Source organism: Canis lupus, chromosome 7 (assembly GCF_003254725.2).
Source record: "Canis lupus dingo isolate Sandy chromosome 7, ASM325472v2, whole genome shotgun sequence".
Classification (NCBI taxonomy): Eukaryota; Metazoa; Chordata; class Mammalia; order Carnivora; family Canidae; genus Canis; species Canis lupus.
Genome location: NC_064249.1, coordinates 16554133 through 16575091, shown reverse-complemented (window position 1 = coordinate 16575091; position 20959 = coordinate 16554133). Strand labels below are relative to the sequence as shown.

General features: G+C 35.3%; 1 protein-coding gene across 12 annotated transcripts in view; it reads right to left on the bottom strand.

The window, feature by feature from the left end:
• SMG7 (SMG7 nonsense mediated mRNA decay factor) overlaps positions 1-20959 on the bottom strand; it is a 93062-nt gene that overhangs the window by 32556 nt on the left and 39547 nt on the right. For 11 of the 12 annotated variants that reach the window (XM_035719179.2, XM_025430044.3, XM_025430042.3 and 8 more), the window contains 3 exons: positions 9482-9513; positions 7102-7219; positions 5242-5374 (listed from right to left, as the gene is read on the bottom strand). In XM_035719179.2, the coding sequence (XP_035575072.1) occupies positions 5242-5374; positions 7102-7219; positions 9482-9513 (283 nt within the window). The remainder of the gene's footprint in view (positions 1-5241; positions 5375-7101; positions 7220-9481; positions 9514-20959) is intronic. The other variant, XM_035719175.2, reaches the window with a different exon arrangement.

Genomic DNA, 20959 nt, shown 5'->3' with positions numbered 1-20959 from the left:
CTATTGCAATGGTGGTTCCACTTGTGCTAACGTGTTCTCACCTAGTCCCGTGGTTTTAAAAATTTATTTATTTATTACTAATTTCATAGATAGAATTTAGTCATATATAACACCTACTGCTTGGGACGCCTGGGTGGCTCAGTGGTTGGGTGGCTCCTTTAGCTCAGGGCATGATCTCAGAGTTCCAGGATGGAGTCCCACATCAGGCTCCCTGCGAGGAACCTGCTTCTCCCTGTGCCTATGTCTCTGCCTCTCTGTGTCTCTCGTGAATAAATAAATAAAATCTTTACAAACACCCAGTGCTTATTATATCAAGTGCCCATCACCCAGTTACCCCATCTCCCCACCCACCTCCACTCCAGTGACCCCAAGTTTGTTTTCTAGAGTTCAGTGTCTCTTATGGTTTGCTTCCCTCTCAATTTTCATTTTATTTTATTTTTCCTTCCCTTCCCCTATATTCATCTGTTTCATTTCTTAAACTCCACATGAGTGAAAATATATGGTATTTGTCTTTCTCCGACTGACTTATTTTGCTTAGCATACCCTCTAGTTCCATCCAGGTTGTTGCAAATGGCAAGGTTTCATTCTTTTTAATGGCTGAGTAATATTTCACTGTTTGTATATGTGTGTGTATGTACACATGCCATATCTTTATCCATTCATCTGCCAATGGACATATGGGCTCTTTCCATATTTTGGCTATTGTGGACATTTATGCTATAAACACTGGGGTGCATGTGCTCCTTTGAATCACTCTGTTAGTCCTGTGGTTTTAAATACCAAACACTAATGTCAGACTAAGTCAGGGTTCTTTATTGTAATCATTAAAATTTACTCCAGCCCTGACCTTTATACTGAGCTCCAAGTTTATTTATCCAATTTCCTATTTGATGCTTGCGCTTAGGCCTCAAATAGGCTATCTCATTGAACACGAACACAGATGGGAACAAGAGTCCCCATTTCAGTCAACTAGCTGCTCAATCTGATAAGTCATTTGATAACTCTTCCCCTATCCTGATTCCACATATTCAATCCAATCTATCAGTAAGCCTATTATTGGCTATTCTTCAAAAATCCAACAATTTCTTTCTATTACGACAGTGGCATTCTGATTAGCTTCCATTCCTGACCCCCACCAATTCATTCTCTATACAAGAGCCAGGATAATCTTTTAAAAATGCCAACTTTAGGGATCCCTGGGTGGCGCAGCGGTTTGGCGCCTGCCTTTGGCCCAGGGCGCGATCCTGGAGACCCGGGATCGAATCCCATGTCGGGCTCCCGGTGCATGGAGCCTGCTTCTCCCTCTGCCTGTGTCTCTGCCTCTCTCTCTCTCCCTGTGTGACTATCATAAATAAATAAAAATTAAAAAAAAAAAAAAAAATGCCAACTTTATGATGTTACTCCCTAGCTTCCTCTTCAATGGCCTGCAACTACACTTAAAGATTATAATTCAAAACGCATCTTGGCCTGTAAGGTTTACAATGATCTGGACTTGGTCTAGCTCTCTATCTGATGGTTTAATCTGCACTGCATGTAATCAAGAAAAATGTATAAGACATTATTGTTAACAACATCATTAACAGTTTCAATGATCAAACCAAGACAACATAAAAATCCAAGTAAAAAGTCCTATTAATGTTAATATCTGAAGGTTTATTAATGCTTATTCTACAACTGTAATTGCTTAACCACTGCCTACGGAATGCAGGGAGAGAACAACAATGATTATAAAAATTGAAAAAAATTTCAAAATTAGATTTTCCATATATTTTCCTTATAAAATAATTTGAATTATTATTCACCTGCCCATAAATATTTTTTTTAACAAATATACTCCTTTGATAAAAATGGTTTTTCTTTTCCTTTTGAAGATTTGTTTCATCGATGTGCAATTTAAGCTTTGGAAATGTGTTACATATATATTATACCATAAAAAAGGTTAAGAATCATGTTTCAAGGGGACAAACCAATCTATATAATGCCTATTATAAAAATGTATCACAACATGTGGATGCCTCGCTTCTCCCTCCACGAGGGCCAGATGCTTAAGGGTCCCTAACTGCTCCCCCTACTTCAGCTATGCTTAGTCACAATTCCAGTTTCTATTATACAGAGAGGGGAAGGAAAACAGATTTGAATCAGAAATTAAACTGAAGCTTTAAAACTAGACTATGTTTCAAAAACCCAAAGGGAACCAGAATGTTACGGAATCTTTCTAAGAAGTTATGACAGAAATCTGGAATTCAAAAAAGCATAGCTAAGGGATGCCTGAGTGCCTCAGTGGCTGAGGGTCTGCCTTTGGCTCAGGGCACAATCCTGGGGTCCTGGGATGGAGTCCTGCATTGGGCTCCCCGCAGGGTGCCCGCCTCTCCTGCTCCCTATGTCTCTGCCTCTCAGGTGTCTCTCATAAAGCATAGCTGAAAGTAGTAATGGGAGGGAGGGAGGAAGGGATAATATTTTTGTTAATACCCTGAGCTGAGATTCCTCAATTAACATACTGAGTCATACTGTATACACAATTTTATATGATTTTTCACTCAAGAGTAATACAATTTTTCATATTAAAAAAATCTTCATAAATATCACATAATCGTTTCATAAATTTTCATTTTACAGATATGCCATAATTTATTTCATCATTATTCTACTGTAAAATACTGATGTTTTTAAATTTTATTATTTGAATTATAATACCTATTTGTTCTTTTATATATAAATATTATTTTCCTTATTATTCAGTGATCTATGGACGAAGAAAAAACTATATTACAAAAAAATAAAATAAAAAGAACCTGGTAACGTTAGGAAACTCTAAAATGAAAAAAAAAAAAAGAAGAAGAAGAAGAAATTGGAGGTATTTGCCAAAAATAATAGAGAAAATAAATATCTTTCATGTATAAGGGGCTCAGACAAATCACCATGGAAAAATTAGGGTCCAACAATGAATAGGAAAAGTAAACAGATGGTTTATACAAAAGACAAATATCTAATAAAATATGGATGCAGTTCAACACTAGTAACCCAGACATTAAACTTTAAATGAAAAACTACTTTCCATGTATTAAATGTAAGTTATTCATTTAATCATTAATTTTTTGCACTTTTACTGCAAACACTTAATTCTGGCAAGCATGCATCAAGATAGACACTTGCATACACCACTGATGGAAATGCAAAAAATATAAATAAATGAGAGCAGTGCCTAGTGTCTCAGTTGGTTAAGTGTCTGAAATTGGGATTGAGTCCCATGCTGGGCTCCCTGCCCAGCGGGAGTCTGCTTCTCTCTCTCCCTCTCCCCCTGCTCCATTTCTCTCTCACTCAGTCTTATTAAAATATAAATTTTTAAAAATTAAAAAAAATTTTAAATTTACAAAAAAAAATGATAAATATTTTGGGAAAACAACAATGTGTATCAACAGTTTTTGTTTTTTTTTTAAGATTTAATTTATTTATTCATGAAAGACACAGAGAGGGAGAGACACAGGCAGAGAGATAAGCAGGTTCCCTGCAGGGAGTGAGATACGGGACTTGATCCCAGGACCTCAGGATCACGCCCCAAGCCAAAAGCAGATGCTCAACTGCCGAGCCACGCAGGCGCCCTGATGTATCAACAATTTAAAAATTTCATTCATCCAATGATTTCATTCATCATTCAGTGAAGAACTGGAAATAATCCAGTATTAGAGAAAAATGCTTTATATACAAAGATGCTTATCAAACTGTTTAATACAAGGGAAAATTTACATTATGTTTATAAAGCAGATATAAGACAATATGCACAACTATGTACAAAATTACTAAAACACCAGAAGGATATATACTAAAGTATAATTTATCCTGTATGGGAGAATTAAAAGAAATCTTTAATTTCTGTGTAACTTCCAAATTTCTTGAAATTAGTATGCATTATTTTTATAATCAGCAAAAAAAGTATCTAATAGTGTATCCATCTCTTCACTTAAATTGGATAGGAAAAAAAAAAATGTCTTTTCCCTCCGTATCCTCAGTATCTGTATTGTGCCTTACAAACAGTAGGCTTTTAAAAGCTTGCGGGATGAGTTAATAATATTCAACATCTGCTTTAAAGGCTAGTTAGTGGCACATCACAATCCCTCCCTCCAGAAGGGTCAACTTCTACTGCTAGAAGTTGGCATCTATTTAAAAATGAATTTTGAGGGACACCTAGGTGGCTCAGTTGGTTAAGTGTTTGCCTTTGGCTCAGGTCGTGATCCTGGAGCCAAAATATAGGTAGCAATGGTCAAGCAGCAGCATAGAGAGAATGGCCAAAGATTTCTTTTAGTCTAAAATCTCATCTTGCCATTCTAAGATGAAAGTTTATACACTTTTTATTAATTAAATTATGAATGCTACAAATGGATGAGATGAAGTTTTCTAAAAGATTCTGCTTAAAGAAAATTCACTGTTCAGAAATATTTATTCTTTTTTTAAAAGCTTATTTATTTATTTATTTATTTATTTATTTATTTATTTATTTATTTATTTAAAAGAGACTGGACGATGGGGTGGAGTCAGAGAGAGAAAGAGAGGGAGAAGCAGATTCCTTGCTGAGCAGGGAGCCCAATGCGGGGCTCGATCCCAAGACCTGGAAATCATGACCTGAGCTGAAGGAAGAAGCTTAACCAACTAATTCACCCAGGGGAACCAAAGATTTATTTATTCTTTTACCTTGCCTGACTTAGAAGTTATAGAAAGATGTAATCAAATACAAGGTAAGTCTCTGAGGATGATAAATAACATCTTATTATTAAAGCAGAAAAAAATCTACTTCGTTTAAGTAGTTTAATAGCATTTAAACCCCTCGATAAATTCTACTGAACGCATAATACTATGAAAACTCACTTGATATCACAAAGTTTGACAATTTTTGCCTGGTACAATATAGCTTTTACTTTCATAATGACTATACCTATACCCATAAATTCACATTTGCTCTAATACCACTTATAACTACTTTTGGTGTTTCACTAAGATATAGCTTTTCTACTCATTACCATTTTCTACTCACACAATTTTAACTCCAACCTTTATGCCAAACATCAACCTTTTCTGGTTGAATCTTTATTGTTTTAAAGGTCTTATGGCAAACAATATGGGATATTTTTATTCATGTAAGATTACAGATGATCAACTCCGGGATGGCCCATGTAGTTGTAACAAAAAGTGTTTATATGAACACTCACAACTAATCATAGAAAAATTGGTATACAACACAGAACTCACCTGAGTATAGAAGCCACTAGCTGCCTCTAGGAACAGAGAAAGGTTTGCCTGAACTTCACTCCGATTCGGGTTTGCTCGATTCTTTGCCTGGCCTTGTAGTGTTGTGATCTGATTCTTAAAGGCATGATTCCAGCTGAAAACAAAATGTAATTCTATTTGGTATAGCAGTGACTCACTGGGCAGACACTGGTCCCCCTGAGAACAAGAAAGAACTGTTTGTTATAATTATAACACACTAGACAGTAAACCTGCATTAAAGTTATTCACTTATTTAAATAACTTTATGCTCTTCTTTGAGCAAGATGAGACATGCCGTAGCATCCAACTGACCTTAGTAAACATTCACCACATGTTCGAATAATCAGACTGTGGCTTCAGTTATTAATCTTTTAGAGCTACTAGAGTTAGAGCCTATTTAGGAATCCCAATACAAAATCTGAACTACAGTGGCAAGACCAAAGTAAAAGAAAGCTATTAACAAATTGTCACACATCATGCCAAGAAACAAGTGAGTGTACCCTATCAAGTGACATGTATAGTGGGGAAAATTCTTTTTGAAAATATTAAGTCATATCTCTTATTTCCATAAAATCTATCTCCCATAGCACTCTGTTCTAATTCTATTTAATATTTTCTTTATTTCTCTTGAGGTATTTTTTTGAGAGCTTGAAATATAAGCTCATTTTTTTGACATTTCAATTCTGACTATTTAAAATAGGAAAAAACACAATGCTGAAATATGGCATACCAAAATCCTATTATAACATGTTTTTCATTAATCAAGATGTATAAAGAATCATTTTAAATTCAGTTATGGTGAAATACAGTCATTCCTTAACTTGGAAACCACAGGGGGGAAAAACAGAACTAGGATGGAGAGAGATTATTACTGCCTTGATTAAAGGAAGCAAACAAAGATAAAAAGTCTATAACCTACCTGGAAAGTACCTAATTCTTTATCAACGTCAACCTTGACACTCAAGAGCACTGGGCGTTTTTAATGGTTTATGAGGACAATCACTCCCTCAGCATTTTTGATGACATTTTATCCTTGACTCTAATATCACAGAAATGGATTTAGGCTGTGATTAAGCTTTTATTACTAGAACTTCTAAAAATATAAAGTATCTAAGAAACACGTAGAAGATAGAAACTAATTTTCACCACAACTTAGGGTAACAGCCATTACTAAATAGAATATTCTTAACCAATTTTTCATTTTCCATCAGCCTAATACCCCTATTTCAATTTATAAGGCAAGGCCTTCTACAAAAGACATTTATTTACTCACTTGGGAATCTGGTCATCTCTCATTTCACCTCTCATAGAAAGAACAAGTGAAATAGCCTAAATATACAAAATCTTTCTTTAGTCTTGTGGGGGGGGGGTGCGGGGAGAGGAAATACCTACTTATTTTATAAAAGGAAGAACTTCCCTTACAATGCAAACACATTTTCCTTTGGGAGAAATTTATAGAATCATATTTGCCAAAGAAGATTTATCTAAAGCTTACTATTGAATTTCTTTTTTAAATCATGGCTTAAATGCAGGACTGAACACAGAGAATCCAAACACTGTCTCTTAGTACTTGAAATATAGAATTATTTTTATGATATGCCCTAAAGACCTTAAAAAGATTCAACTCTAACCGTTTCTCCTCTTGCTGCCTAAGACTATCTGAAGTAATACCAATGGTTAAATATTTTGTTCAAAAAACCTATAAGTATTAGAATTTTTTTTTCCATTGAAAGAGCTTACTCTGAGATAGGTTAAGAAGAAATAACCAAAATGTTCTTTTCTATCCTAAAGTCTTGGTGATACTCTTGTTCTTACAGGGACATCCCAAATGATAATACTTACAGATCCTGTTCTACTTTCTTGTCTAAAGCGTATTCCAAATCAGTAACTAGCATTTTCTGGTACAGGTCCTGCAGAGCCTGCCTGGATGTCCAGACCTCAGCTGGACCCAGCTTAGAATCTGAGTAACAAAACAAAGACAAAACAGTTAGAAAAACAGATAATTAAAATCATTATACCACCCCAATGACTCCTTCCCTCTCCATTTCCCAAAGCAAAAATCTGCTTTAAGTATACCATAAATTACTGCAGAAGTTTTATACTAGTACATTTTCAAATGACTTTCACCTTTTGGCTAATGACAAAATCTGGTTCAAAATGCTTCTGCATTTGTCTTTTAGCTTTGAAATAACACCATGACATGAAAAAGGCTAGAAAAGAAAGAACGAAAGATGCACCCTTTGCTTTAGTTGGATTTCTATGAATTCATGTCATAGGAAGCCATATGCCTCAGAAGTCATTCCATATAAAATGACAGACTACCGAGATGGTCTGTTTACTCATAACTATACCTCTTTGTCCGAAGCAGCTTTTCTCTTTTTATTTTGAATCATTCTCACAATTGTTCTTACAGAATCTTCATTTCTGCTCATGATCCAGCAGTTGTTTGCACATTCTGCTATTATTCCTACCCTCTCTATGTCAACCCAATAAAGCCATAGCAGCGAGGGTTATTTTAATGATTGGTAAATTGCTTGCCAAGAAATTTTGTGCACAATCCACACTTGCCATTTAATGTAAATGAGAATTCATAGCAGACATGGATTAAACTGCTTAAGAGGCTAAATGAGAGATTGGGTGTAAGATGAAAGGAAGTCAGGCTATGCCTAAATGTAATACCCAGCTGGGGACATAGCATCTGCCAGAGTCCTAGAAGACAGGTTAGCTTTTCTGATTACTATGCTTACGAGTGAAATAATTGATGGTGAGCTGCCTCAATAGAAAAACTTAATAACAGACTTTTCAGTTAGGTTTCTGGTTACATTTAATATTTTGCTGCAGCACAATGGCATAATCTTTACTCTTCTTTAAGCCTGAAAATAGAATCTCCTAGATATTTGAGTTAATCCTCATAAGAGTTGCTGGCTACAAAAAAAAAGTGTATAATATCAGCTTCCTGGTCTCTTAGTAGGTTTTTAATGACTAAGTAAATAGGCTTATAGATTTATTCAATCTTATTTTAATTTATTGATAGCAGAGAAAGGATTATAAGGCATCATTAACTCTGATCTATCAGACAGACTATCATTTAAATTACTTAATATCCTAGTTAATGTCTCGGGCAGTCAAATGTTCCCTATAAAAGCCAAATCCTAAGCCTACTTACTGAGGGATATTCAATACTTAAGAAAAAGTAAATGGTACAGATAGCCTAACATTGCTCCATGTCAATTTTTATCAGATGATGCATATTATGCCTACCAGGACAATACAAAAGCATAATACAGTAGCTTACAGCTGACACTGATATAAATAGTATGGAAGATGATGACAGGTTAATAATGGGAAGAACTGAGGTACCATATTAAGTAAACCTCTAAAAAGTGCTTTTAGCTTTTTTTTCCCCTTTTCCTTGAACAAGAGGATAATGATATTATTCACAGATTCTTAAAACATTAGTAACAACATTAACAGTAGACTGCAATGTTAAGAAAAAGACCTTTAAAGACCCTATTTCTTCTTGATTGTAAATTTTGGCCAGAATGCTAGTTTTTACAGTTTAACTCTTCTTTGCAGATTTTACTTCAGAACCAAAGTTCTCAAAAACTAGAATGAGATCCATTTTCATGTATCTCCTTTTACATTTTAGAATAGCATATGTTGCTATAGAGAGTATACTAATCACTACTATGCAGTCAGTCACGTCATAAATTTCCTAATCTTAGAAAGTTAAAATCATCTGCTCCTTCTAGTGACTTCCAGCCATTCTTTCAAAAATACCCTGGTTATTTATTCAAAACAAAAAAGATAAAGGAGAAAAGAAATGTGGCAAGAGAGCTCACTCAATTTCAAGGACTTTTAGTAGAGTTTTCTTACAAACATTTTTTCTCATGGTTTACTTATTATTCAAGTTTGGGGAATTATAAACAGGAAGACATGAACCTAATATCATAAGGTATTTTTGATTATATGGTATATAAATTCTTTTTTCTAGGTCTTAAATTGATGATAAAGAATAGTTTATAAAAATTAAATGATTATATGCATTAAATTGGGTAATATTTAATTCAATGTAGCAGAGACCATATAAAATTCTTGATCATAGAAGTAAGAGTTCAAAGTACAAAAAACAATAATTATTTAAAGTAAATAATAAGTTATCATTCCTTTTGGCAACTAGACCCTTCCGTTAAGTGTGAAAAACAAATGAGCCAGCCAATACCTGTCATATCAGCCTTCAGGACTTCTGCCTGCCTAAAAAAATGGAAAAAAGAACATCGATTAGAAATAAACTAGGCCTACTCAACATAAATAACACTAAAAGCTAAAGTTAAGTGAAATCACATACTACATAAAGATATATAGCACCTCCATATGTGATACAGCATATAGTATTCCTGCTTTAATAATATCCAGGGTAGTACTACGTCTTAGCAAACTGATGCCATTACTTAATCGTATATAGGGTCACCGTGAATTCTATGAGTAGAGCTCACATTTTTGGCTAATTTTCCTCCAAATCTGATAAAGATAATATTAAATGACACTCATTAAACAAAAAAATTTTCCCTCAATACAGCCAGGAAACCCTATGTTTCTCAATTCACCGTAACTAACTCAAATCTCTCTCACTCTCCTCAGACATTGATTTCTGCCCCCTTCGTGAAGCCCATCCCTTTCAGTTTACTTTAGACCAGCTCCATATTTCAGCAAAAACAATGCCCAGTTGCTAAACCCTAACATTCACAGTCGTCTTCTCTTTTTCTCTTTCTTGTTAAAACAGCAGAGGCACGAATCTCTTATTTAAGACCAGTAATTCCATTTAGGAAGGCTCTTTCTAGCTTACCTTTATTAAGGATTTATGCTCCTTTAATTATGCCCTCCCTCTTTCAATAATTTTGAAAACTTCCCTCTCTAGTGGATCCTTCCTTATCTTCACTATTTTAAACATGCCCAAGTCTTTCACAGGTTTTTAAAAATCTTTCTGTCCTGGACTATCTTCCTCTGGCTGTTGCTTCTTTTCTCTCTCAAATTCTTCAAGAATTGCCTATATTCGGGATCCCTGGGTGGCGCAGCGGTTTGGCGCGTGCCTTTGGCCCAGGGCGCGATCCTGGAGACCCGGGATTGAATCCCACATCGGGCTCCCGGTGCATGGAGCCTGCTTCTCCCTCTGCCTGTGTCTCTGCCTCTCTCTCTCTCTCTCTCTCTCTCTGTGACTATCATTAATAAAAAAAAAATAATAAAAAATAAAAAATAAAAATCTTAAAAAAAAAAAAAAAAGAATTGCCTATATTCAAGAGGTCCAAAACTGAACTGAACTTGTGATCCACCCCTACTCCTATTCCTGGTTCTTTTTCTGCTGTTTTTACCTTACCAAATGTATCACTGCTTTCCAGGTGTGAAAGGCAGACACCTGGAAGTCACTTATGACAACATTCTCTCAAATCCCTGGTCAATTCCCTCAAATCTATCAATTCCAGAAAATTTTACCAACTAAATATATCTTGAATCTGTTGATTGCCCTTTACTCCTTCTTCAGTCACTCTCACTCAAGTTCTGAATCATCTCTTGCCTAGAGTAATGCAATGCCACCAAAATTATTATCTGTATTTCACTCTTTCCTTTTTTATTGTTCTCTCTACTGCTGTCTGAGAGATCTTTTAAAAATACAAATCTGAGGGGTGCCAGGGTAGCTCAGTTGATTGTGTTCATGATCTCAGGATCAAGCCTTGCCTTGCCCTCTGTGCTGGGCAGGTAGCCTGCTTCAGATTCTTTTTCTCCTTCTGCCCCTCTCTCACCTCTAATAAAAAAAATACAAATCTGATCTTACCAACTGCCAATTAAAAACACTTTAATGATTCCCACTGCTTTTAGGGTAAAAGCTGTAATCTTTACTAAAGTGTCCTACGAAGTTCCCTGCACTGTAAAAATTAGAGTCTGTACTACTTCTACCATTACTCTCTTCCCTCCTTGATTTCTATGCTCTAGTTACTGGACTTCTGGTTTCTGCAATGTGCTTTGCTCCCTTCACACTCAGGGTCTTTGTAAAAGAAGAGCCCCTACCCTAGGAGTACCTCCATCCTTTGTGTCAGTCAGAGACATTACTTTCTCATGAAATCTCACTTGACAGATAAAGGATATTCCTATTTTATGTTCTCAAAGCATTCATTTTTTCTCCATAGTACATATCACAGATTTTAAGAATGCTCACCGTCACAAGCTACTAGTATTTTTGCCATTTAAACAAACTTTCACAAAGTTTGTTGGCTTATACCATTAAGACCTAAGATCATAAAATTTAATAAAGAATACCACATATCCTGCAGAAGATTGTTACATACAAGCCTAATGTCAACCACAAATAAAAAACCAGTAATAGATACTCAAAGAATAAAGAAAGAGAAAGGAATCCAAGTGTATCACTAAAATAAGCCAGCAAACCATGAAAGAGAGCAAAAGAAAGATCAGAGAAAAACAACCACAAAACAAGTAACAAAGTGAAAATAAATATAAATCTACCAGTAATTACTTTGAATGTAAATAAATTAAATACTCCAATCAAAAGACCCAGAGTAACAGGGCAGATTAAAAAACAAGACCCATCTACATGCTACATGTACCCATGCTGTCTACAAAAGAGACTCATTTCAGACCTCAATACCAACCCATAGATTGGAAGTGCTGGGATGGAGAAACACTCATCATGCAAAAAGACATGAAAATAAAGCCAGGGTAACAATACTTATATTAGACAAAATAGACTTTAAAACAAAAACCGTAACTAGAGACAATATATAATAATAAAAGGAATAATCCAATAAGATATAACAATTATAAATATTTATACACCAAACATGGGAGCACCCAAACATATAAACAGTTAATAGTAAACATAAAGGGGGCAGCCCAGTGGCTCAGCGGTTTAGCGCCATCTTCAGCTCAGGGCGTGATCCTGGAGACCCAGGATTGAGTTCTGTCAGGCTCCCTGCATGGAGCTTGCTTCTCCCTCTGCCTGTGTCTCTGCCTCTTTCTCTCTCTTTCTCTGTGTCTCTTGTGAATAAATAAATAAAATCTTTAAAAAAAATAGTAAACATAAAGGAATTAATTGATAGTAATACAATAATAATAGGGGATTTTAACACTGATATCAATGGATATATCATCCAAACATGAAATCAACAAGAAAACAGTGCTCTGAATGACCCACTGGATGAGATGGATTCAACAGATATATTCAGAACATTCCACCCTAAAATAGCAGAATACACATTCTTTTCAAGTGCACATGGAACATTCTCAGAACAGATCACGTATTAGGCCACAAAACAAGTCTCAACAGATTCAAAAAGACTGAAGCCATGCCATGCATCTTTTCTGACCACAACACTATGAAACTAGAAAACAATCACAAGAAAAAATTTGGAAAGAGCACAAATACATGGAGGTTAAGTAACATGCTGGTAAACAATGAATTGGTCAACCAAGAAATCAAAGAAATAAAAAATTCTGTGGTAACAAACAAAAATGAAAATACAATCTTTGGGATCCAGCAAAAGCAGGCCTAAGAGAAAGTTGACAGTAATACAGGCCCACTTCAAGAAACAAGAAAAATCTCAAATAAACAACCTGAACTTACACCTACAGGAACCAGAAAAAGAACAAAACTCAAAACCAGAAGAAGGAAGTAAGTAATAAAAATTAGAGCAGAAATGAATATATACATAAACTAAAAAAACCTAATAGAACAGACCAACGAAACCAGGAGCTGGTTTTTTGAAAAGATCAACAAAATTGATAAACCCTCTAGCCAGACTCATCAAGAAAAAAAAGAGAGAGGACTCATATAAACAAAATCATTAATCAAAGAAGGGAAATAACCAATATCACAGAAATACAAATAATTTTAAGAGATATTATGAAAAACTACATGCCAACAAATTGGACAACCTAGAAGTAATGGTTAAAGTCCTGGAAACATATAACCTACCCAAACTGAAACAGGAAGAAATAGAAAATTTGAGCAGACAGAAATTACCAGCAAAGAAACTGAATCAATAATAAAAAAAAAACTCTTGGGATGCCTGGGTGGTTCAGTCAGCTAAACATCTGCCTTGGGCTCAGCTTATGATCCCAGGGTCCTGGGACAGAGACCAGCATCAGGCTCCATGCTCAGAGGGGAGCCTATTTCTCCCTCTCTCACCCCTCATCCTTGTGTGTGCTCTCTCCCTCTGCCAAATCAATCTATCTATCTGGGATCCCTGGGTGGCGCAGTGGTTTAGCACCTGCCTTTGGCCCAGGGCGCAATCCCGGAGATCCGGGATCGAATCCCACGTCAGGCTCCCGGTGCATGGAGCCTGCTTCTCCCTCTGCCTATGTCTCTGCCTCTCTCTCTCTCTGTGTGTGTGACTATCATAAATAAATAAAAATTAAAAAAAAACTTAAAAAAAAATCTATCTATCTATCTCCCAACAACAATAAAAACTCCCAACAAACAAAAGTCCAGGACTAGATGGCTTCACAGGGGAATTCTACCAAACATATTCTTCTCAAACTATTCCAAAAAGTACATGAAGAAGGAAAACTTCCGAATTCATTCATCCTATTCATTCCTGATATCAAAACCAGATAAAGACATCACACACAAAAAAGAGAACTACAGGTCAGTATCTCTGATAAATGTAGGTACAAAAATCCTGAACAAAATACTAGCAAAACCAAATCCAACAACACATTAAAAAAAATCATTCATCAAAAAAAAAAAAAAAAAATCATTCATCACAATGGAGTGGGATTTATTCTTGAAATACAAGGTGGATCAATATTTGTTAATCAATTAATGTGATACACATCAGTAAGAGAAAGGATAAGTATCATATGATCATTTCAACAGATGGAGAAAAAGCATTTGACAAAGTAAAATATCCATTCATGATAAAAACCCTCAACAAAGTAGGTTTAGAGGAAACATACCTAAACATAATAAAGGCATACAATAAAAACCCACAGTGAACAACATATTCAATGGGGAAAAAATGAGAGCCTTTCCCCTAAGGTCAGGAACAAGAAAAGGATGTCTACTTTCCCACTTTTATTCAACATAGCACTACGAGTACTAGCCACAGCAATCAGACAACAAAAAGAAACAAAAGGCATCCAAATTGGTAAGAAGTAAAACTTTCATTGTTCGAAGATGACAATACTATATATAAAAAACATTATATATATATATGTGTGTGTGTATATATATATATATATATAAACCCTAAAGACTCCACCAAAAACTACTAGAATAAATGAATTCATTAGTGTCATGATATATGTCATATATATGGAAATCTGTTATATCTATACAATAATGATGAAGCAGCAAAAACGAAATTAACAATCCATTTACAACTTCATCAAAAATAATAAAATACCTACAAATAAACTTAATCAAAGAGGTGAAAAACCTGTACTATAAAAGAAACTGAAGAGGACACAAAGAAATGGAAAGACATTCTATGCTCATGGACTGGAAACACAAATATTTTTTAAATGTCTAGATTGCCCAAAGCAATCTAGACATTCAATGCAATCCCTATCAAAATACCAATAGCACTTTTTTTTTAAAAAGTTTACTTATTTATTCATGAGAGACGCACAGAGAGAGGCAGAAGCACAAGCAGAGGGAGAAGCAGGCTCCATGCAAGGAGCCCGATGTGGGACTCAATCTCAGGACTCCAGGATGATGTCCTGGGCTGAAGGAAGATTCTCAACCACTAAGCCACCCAGGCGCCCCCCAGCAGCATTTTTCATAGAACTAGAACAATCCTAAAATTTGTATGGAACTACAAAAGACCAAAAATAGCAAAAGCAATCTTAAAAAAAAAAAAAAAAAGAAAGAATAAAAAAAGAATACAAAACTGGAGATATCAAAATTCCAGATTTCAAGATATACTACAAAGCTGCAGTAATCAAAACAGTATGGTACTGGCACAAAAACAGACATAGTTCAACAGAACAGAATAGAAAACCCAGAAATAAACCCAGTTATATGGTCAATTAATCTTCAACAAGGAGGAAAAAATACACAATGGGGAAAAGACAGTCTCTCAACAACAAATGGTGCTGGGAAATACCAACACCAGAAGAATGAAGCTGGACCACTTTCTTACACCATTTACAAAAATGAACTCAAAAAAGATTAAAGACCTAAATGTGAGACTTGAAACCATAAAAATCCTAGAAGATGGCACAGGCAGTAATTTCTGGAACATCGGCCACAGTAACATTTTTCTAGATATAGCTCTTTTGGCAAGTGAACTAAAAGCAAAAATAAACTATTGGGATTACATCAAAATAAAAAGCTTTTGCAGAGCAAAGGAAACAATCAATAAAGCTAAAAGATAACATACTGAATGAAGAAGATATCTATACTGTCATATCTCTGGATACAAGGTTAGTATCCAAAATATATAAAGAGCTTACACAACTCAACACCCAAAAAACAAATCATCCAACTACAAAATGGGCAGAAGATATGAACAGGCATTTCTTCAAAGAAGACATATAGATGTCCATCAGACACATTACAAGATACTCAATACAACTTCTCATAAGGAAAATGCAAATCAAAACCACAATGAGATATTACCTCACATCTTTTAGAATGGCTAAAACCAATTAACAGAAGAAATAACAAGTCTTGGCAATGATGTGGAGAAAAAGGAACCCTCTTGCACTGTTGGTAGAAATCCAAACGGGTAGAGCCACTGTGGAAAACAATCTGCAGGGTCCTCAAAAGTTAAAAAAAAGGGGGCACCTGGGTGACTCTGGTTGAGTGTCTGCCTTTGGCTCAGGGCGTTATCCTGGGATCAAGTCCTACATCAGGCTCCCTACAGGGAGCCTGCTTCTCCCTCTGGGTCTCTCATGAATAAATAAAATCTTAAAAAAAAAAAAAGTTAATAAAGGAACTATTTTATGATCCAATGAATGCACTACTGGGTTACTTGCCCAAAAAACACAAAAATGCTAATTCAAAGGGATACATGTACTCCTCTGTTTATTACAGCATTATTTATGATAGTCAAATCACAGAAGCAGTCCAGGAGTCCACTGATAGATGAATGGTGAAAGAATATGTGGAATAATATAAATATATAATGGAATATTATTCAGCCATTAAAAAAAGAATGAAACCGTACCATTTGCAACAACATGGATGGAGCCAGAGAGTATAATGCTAAGCGAAATAAGTCCGTTTTGCAGAAAGACAAATACCATATGATTTCACTCATATGTGGAACTTAAGAAACAAAACAAATGAGGGAAAAAAAAGAGCAAGACAAACCAAGAAACAGACATATTAACTACAGAGAACTAACCGATGGTCACCAGAGGGAGGTGGATGGTGCAATGGGTGAAATAGGTGATAGAGATTAAAAGTACACTTATGATGAGCACTGAGTAATGTACAGAAGTGCTGAATCACTACACTGTATATCTGAAACTAAGAAAACAATCTATGTTAATTATACTGGAATTAAAATTTAAAACTTAAAAAAAAAAAAGGAAGAATGCCATATATCCTATCCTACCCAAGTCAAAACAACACAGCCCTCCAAAAATCAATTAATCAATCCTGCTGGAGCATTATTTATGAATCTTATACTGAGGAAAGCCTATGCTAATTATGCATCTTTACTAGACTCAACAACCGTTTTCATTCTGTCCCTCTGCTGCAAAGTTACAAAGAATATATTCTGCCTCCACATATTAGCTAAAAAATTCATACTCAAGTATACACAGATATCCTAGAATTATGTGCCTAAAGTTTGTTTTCTCATTCCAAGCAAGATTTGCTTATAAAAATGAACAAATATGATTTCAGTATGCTAACATCTGCCTAATGAGGATACCAACTTCTGTCAGAGATTTTATTGAACATCTAAGACAAACTATTTATAAATAATCTGCTTCTCCTATAGGCTGTTAGTAAGAGAAGATCATTTTAGTCTAATAATGTCTAATGTAAGTCTACTCAATTCTGTAGAAGGCTTCCACTGATAAAGATCAAAATTTTACTTTATATTTTTATATGCTATAATCTAAGAAAAACTGTAAAATTAAAAATTCAAGCACTAATGAAAGTACAAAAATGTCATAAAAGCTATCTCACATAAATGTTAAAGCATTTTGAAATTCTAGTTTTGTTTCCTTAGTATGACAGAAGTAGAGGTGTTCATTCTCTGCAGAGGTGTTCATTCTCTGCACTGTTTGTTCTTGCCTAGATTCTGAAAGACACATTAATGACGAAAATAATCTTGCTAAACCGAAGTGATGAAAAGATCGCTAAATGGAAAATATAACTTGAAGATATCTAGTATTTTTTTTAATTTAAAGATTTTATTTGTTTACTTATGAAAGATACAGAGTGAGGCAGAGACATAGGCAGAGGGAGAAGCAGCTCCCTGCATGGAGCCTGATGTGGGCCTCGATCCCAGGACCCTGGGATCATGACCTGAGCTAGACAGATGTTCGATCACTGAGCCACCCAGGCATCCCTTGAAGATATCAGTATTATTCCTCTCATATAAACAAGGAAACTGAAGCTCTGAAATAATTTATCCACAGTCACAAAGCAATTAGGTACAATTAAGTACAAACTTAGTTCTTTCTGACTCTAAAGTCCAGTCATTTCTACTTCTTTCAAATTAGAATAAAAAATTGTGACCTAAAAAGCTAACAGACTCTGTCAGCTAAACACTAACATTTAAGTCACCTAGCCTATATTAAAAGATTTGTTCAAGTAGAAAATAAATTCTACCACAAGAAGTAAACTTCATATTCTAGTACAGTGGTCAGCCAATGAGTGAAATTCCTTCCTTCACTCTGAATCTATTTTCATAAATAAACTTTACTGGAACACAGTCAAGCCCATACATTTATGTACTGTCTATGGCTGCTTTTTGCTACAAGGGCAGAGCTAAGTAGTTGAGACAATGACCACATGGCCTACCAAGTCTCAAATATTTATAATTTGGCTCTTCCCGTAAAGTTTGCCTCTCCTGCTCTAGGGAGTACTTGATCAAAAAATGCAACGTAAAGGATATATAAAAGTTCCCAAACCAAAAAAAAAAAAAAAAAAAAAACACAAAAACAAACAAACAAACAAACAAAAAGTTCCCAAACCAAACAGTTTTCACATAGGGGAACCATCAATAATAGTTTCCTCAGCTTAAAGATCTATTTTTATCAATGTAATCTTACCACAAAGAGAACCATATTAAAAAATATAGTTTCGTGTAACAAACAGTAAAGTTACTATGTATAAGCCATGCTATTTTTTTGATGGACTTAATCTATAAACTGTTTAAAACCGTACTAGGGTTATATACTATTATCTACTAACTCTTCCTTTTTCTTGCATACCAAAAATACCCATTTAGACAGGTGAGACAGTTAAACTGAGAATTATTATCTCACAGGAAGATGAATCCCTATCCCCCCCACTACACAATTTTATTTTCCTTTATTTTTTTCTTTTTGATAGCAGGGAGGGCAGAGGGAGAGAGAGTATCTTAAGTAGGCTACAAGCCCAGCACAGAGCCCGACATGTGGCTCTATCCCATGACACTGAGATCATGACCTGAGCTGAAGTCAAGAGGGAGATGCGTAACCAGCTGAGCCACTCAGGTGCCCCACAATTTTCTTTTAATAATACATAATATACAGGAAATCAAATCAATAGATATATGATCTTATAGAAACTGCTTTCATAAGGATTAGCATATAGTTGGCTATTTATTTTCTTTCAAAGAAAGAAAAGAAAGCTACTTTTCTTTCTACTACACTCAACTGATCTATTGGTTTTGTTAAAGACCAATAATGTTAAAGTTTAATCTTATAGTTTATAGCCAATATTTATATAAAGAGAGAGAGCTTTATTTTTTTAAGATTTTATTTATTCATGAGAGACACAGAAAGAGAGGCAGAGACACAGGCAGAGGGAGAAGAAGCAGTCTCCATGCAAGAAGCCTGATGTGGGACTCGATCCTGGGGATCCGGGATCACACCCTGAGCCAAAGGCAGATGCTCAACTGCTAAGCCACCCAGGCATCCTGAGAGAGAGAGCTTTTAATGTTTTCTCTTGGTAGAAGATTTTGGCCACATGAGTTCCTTTTAATTCTTACTTTAAGCTGAAGGAATTAATGAAAACAATGAATGAGCCAACAATTCAAAAATAAAAAATCATCATGCCTGCAATAATAAAATAGAACTATTGGGCAACTGGGGTGGCTTAGTGGTATGTGTCTGGCTTCTGTTCGGGTGGTGATCCCGCGGTTCTGGGATCAAGTCCCACTTTGGGCTCCCTGTAGGGAGCCTGCTTCTCCCTCTGCCAATGTTTCTGTCTGTCTCTCTGTGTCTCTCATGAATAAATCTTAAAAATAAAATAAAACAGCACTATTAAATAAAAGTTTTCAAGATATTAAATACATTTTGTCAGTTCTTAATAAAAGAAATTAAGCACTTCTATCAAGCAATTAAAAAAAAGAAAAAGTCATTAAAAGGCTGAATAAAATCTGAAACATTCAGTGATAATGCATTGAAAGCTGACAATCTGAAACAATATTCTTGGAGACAACATGATCATCAAGATCTATAAATACATCCAATGTATTCTTATGCACTAGGTACTGAAATAGCCAATACTATATATAGCACTTACTACTGCCAGACACTGTTCTAAGGGCTTTATATAAATTAGTTAATCCATATTATGAACTATTATTACCCTCACTTTAAAGAAACTCACAGAAATAAAGGTTAAGTAACATGTCCTAGATTATCAAGTTAGTACGTAGTAAAGGTAGCATTTGAACTCCTCAGTTTAGTTCTAGAGGCTAACTCCTAACCATCACATCATAGTTCCTCTTATACAAGACAGCAAGAGAAAAAAATATGAAATGTTTGATAGTAATAGCCCACAGAACTAGGGCTTTCAATACTTAAAACATTTTACAATAATTTTCTGTAATGTCAGAGGAAAAAAAACCACTAAAATTAATGGTTATCTTCTTTAACAAATATCTTGATAATATGTAGCACTTACATAACAATGCAAGGTAACATATATAGAGCAATCTTTCTTAAGAACACACATTAAGATTTGTGGCTTAAAATATATGACATCTCCAGGGCTGCCTGCGTGGCTTAGTTGGTTAAGCATCTGACTCCTGATTTCAGCTCAGGTCATGATCTCTGGGTCCTGGGACAGAGAGCCCTGCGTCAGGCTCCAAGCTCAGTAGAGTCTGCTTGAGATTCTCTCTGTCTCTCCCTCCCTCAGCCCATGCTCTCTCTAACATGAATAAATCTTAAATATAAATAAATACATAAAATAAAAGATAAATTCAAATCAGGGCCAGACACAGTAGAAGATTCCTTCTACCTGAACTTCCAAGTCTGTTTCTCCTATGAGCAGAACACAGGAAAATAAGCCAACATCTTCTAAACTCACAGTGAAGAAAGGTGAATCAGATTCTTTTGTTTTGGGAGGTGAGGCTAGAATTTTTTTAAAAAGATCTTTATTTGAGAAAGAGAGAGCAGAGTGAGAGAGAGCACACAAGTGGGGGTGGGGGGCGCAGAGTGGGAGAAGTAGGCTCCTCAATTGAGGAAGGAGCCTGACACCAGGCTCGATCTCAGAACCCTGGGATCATGA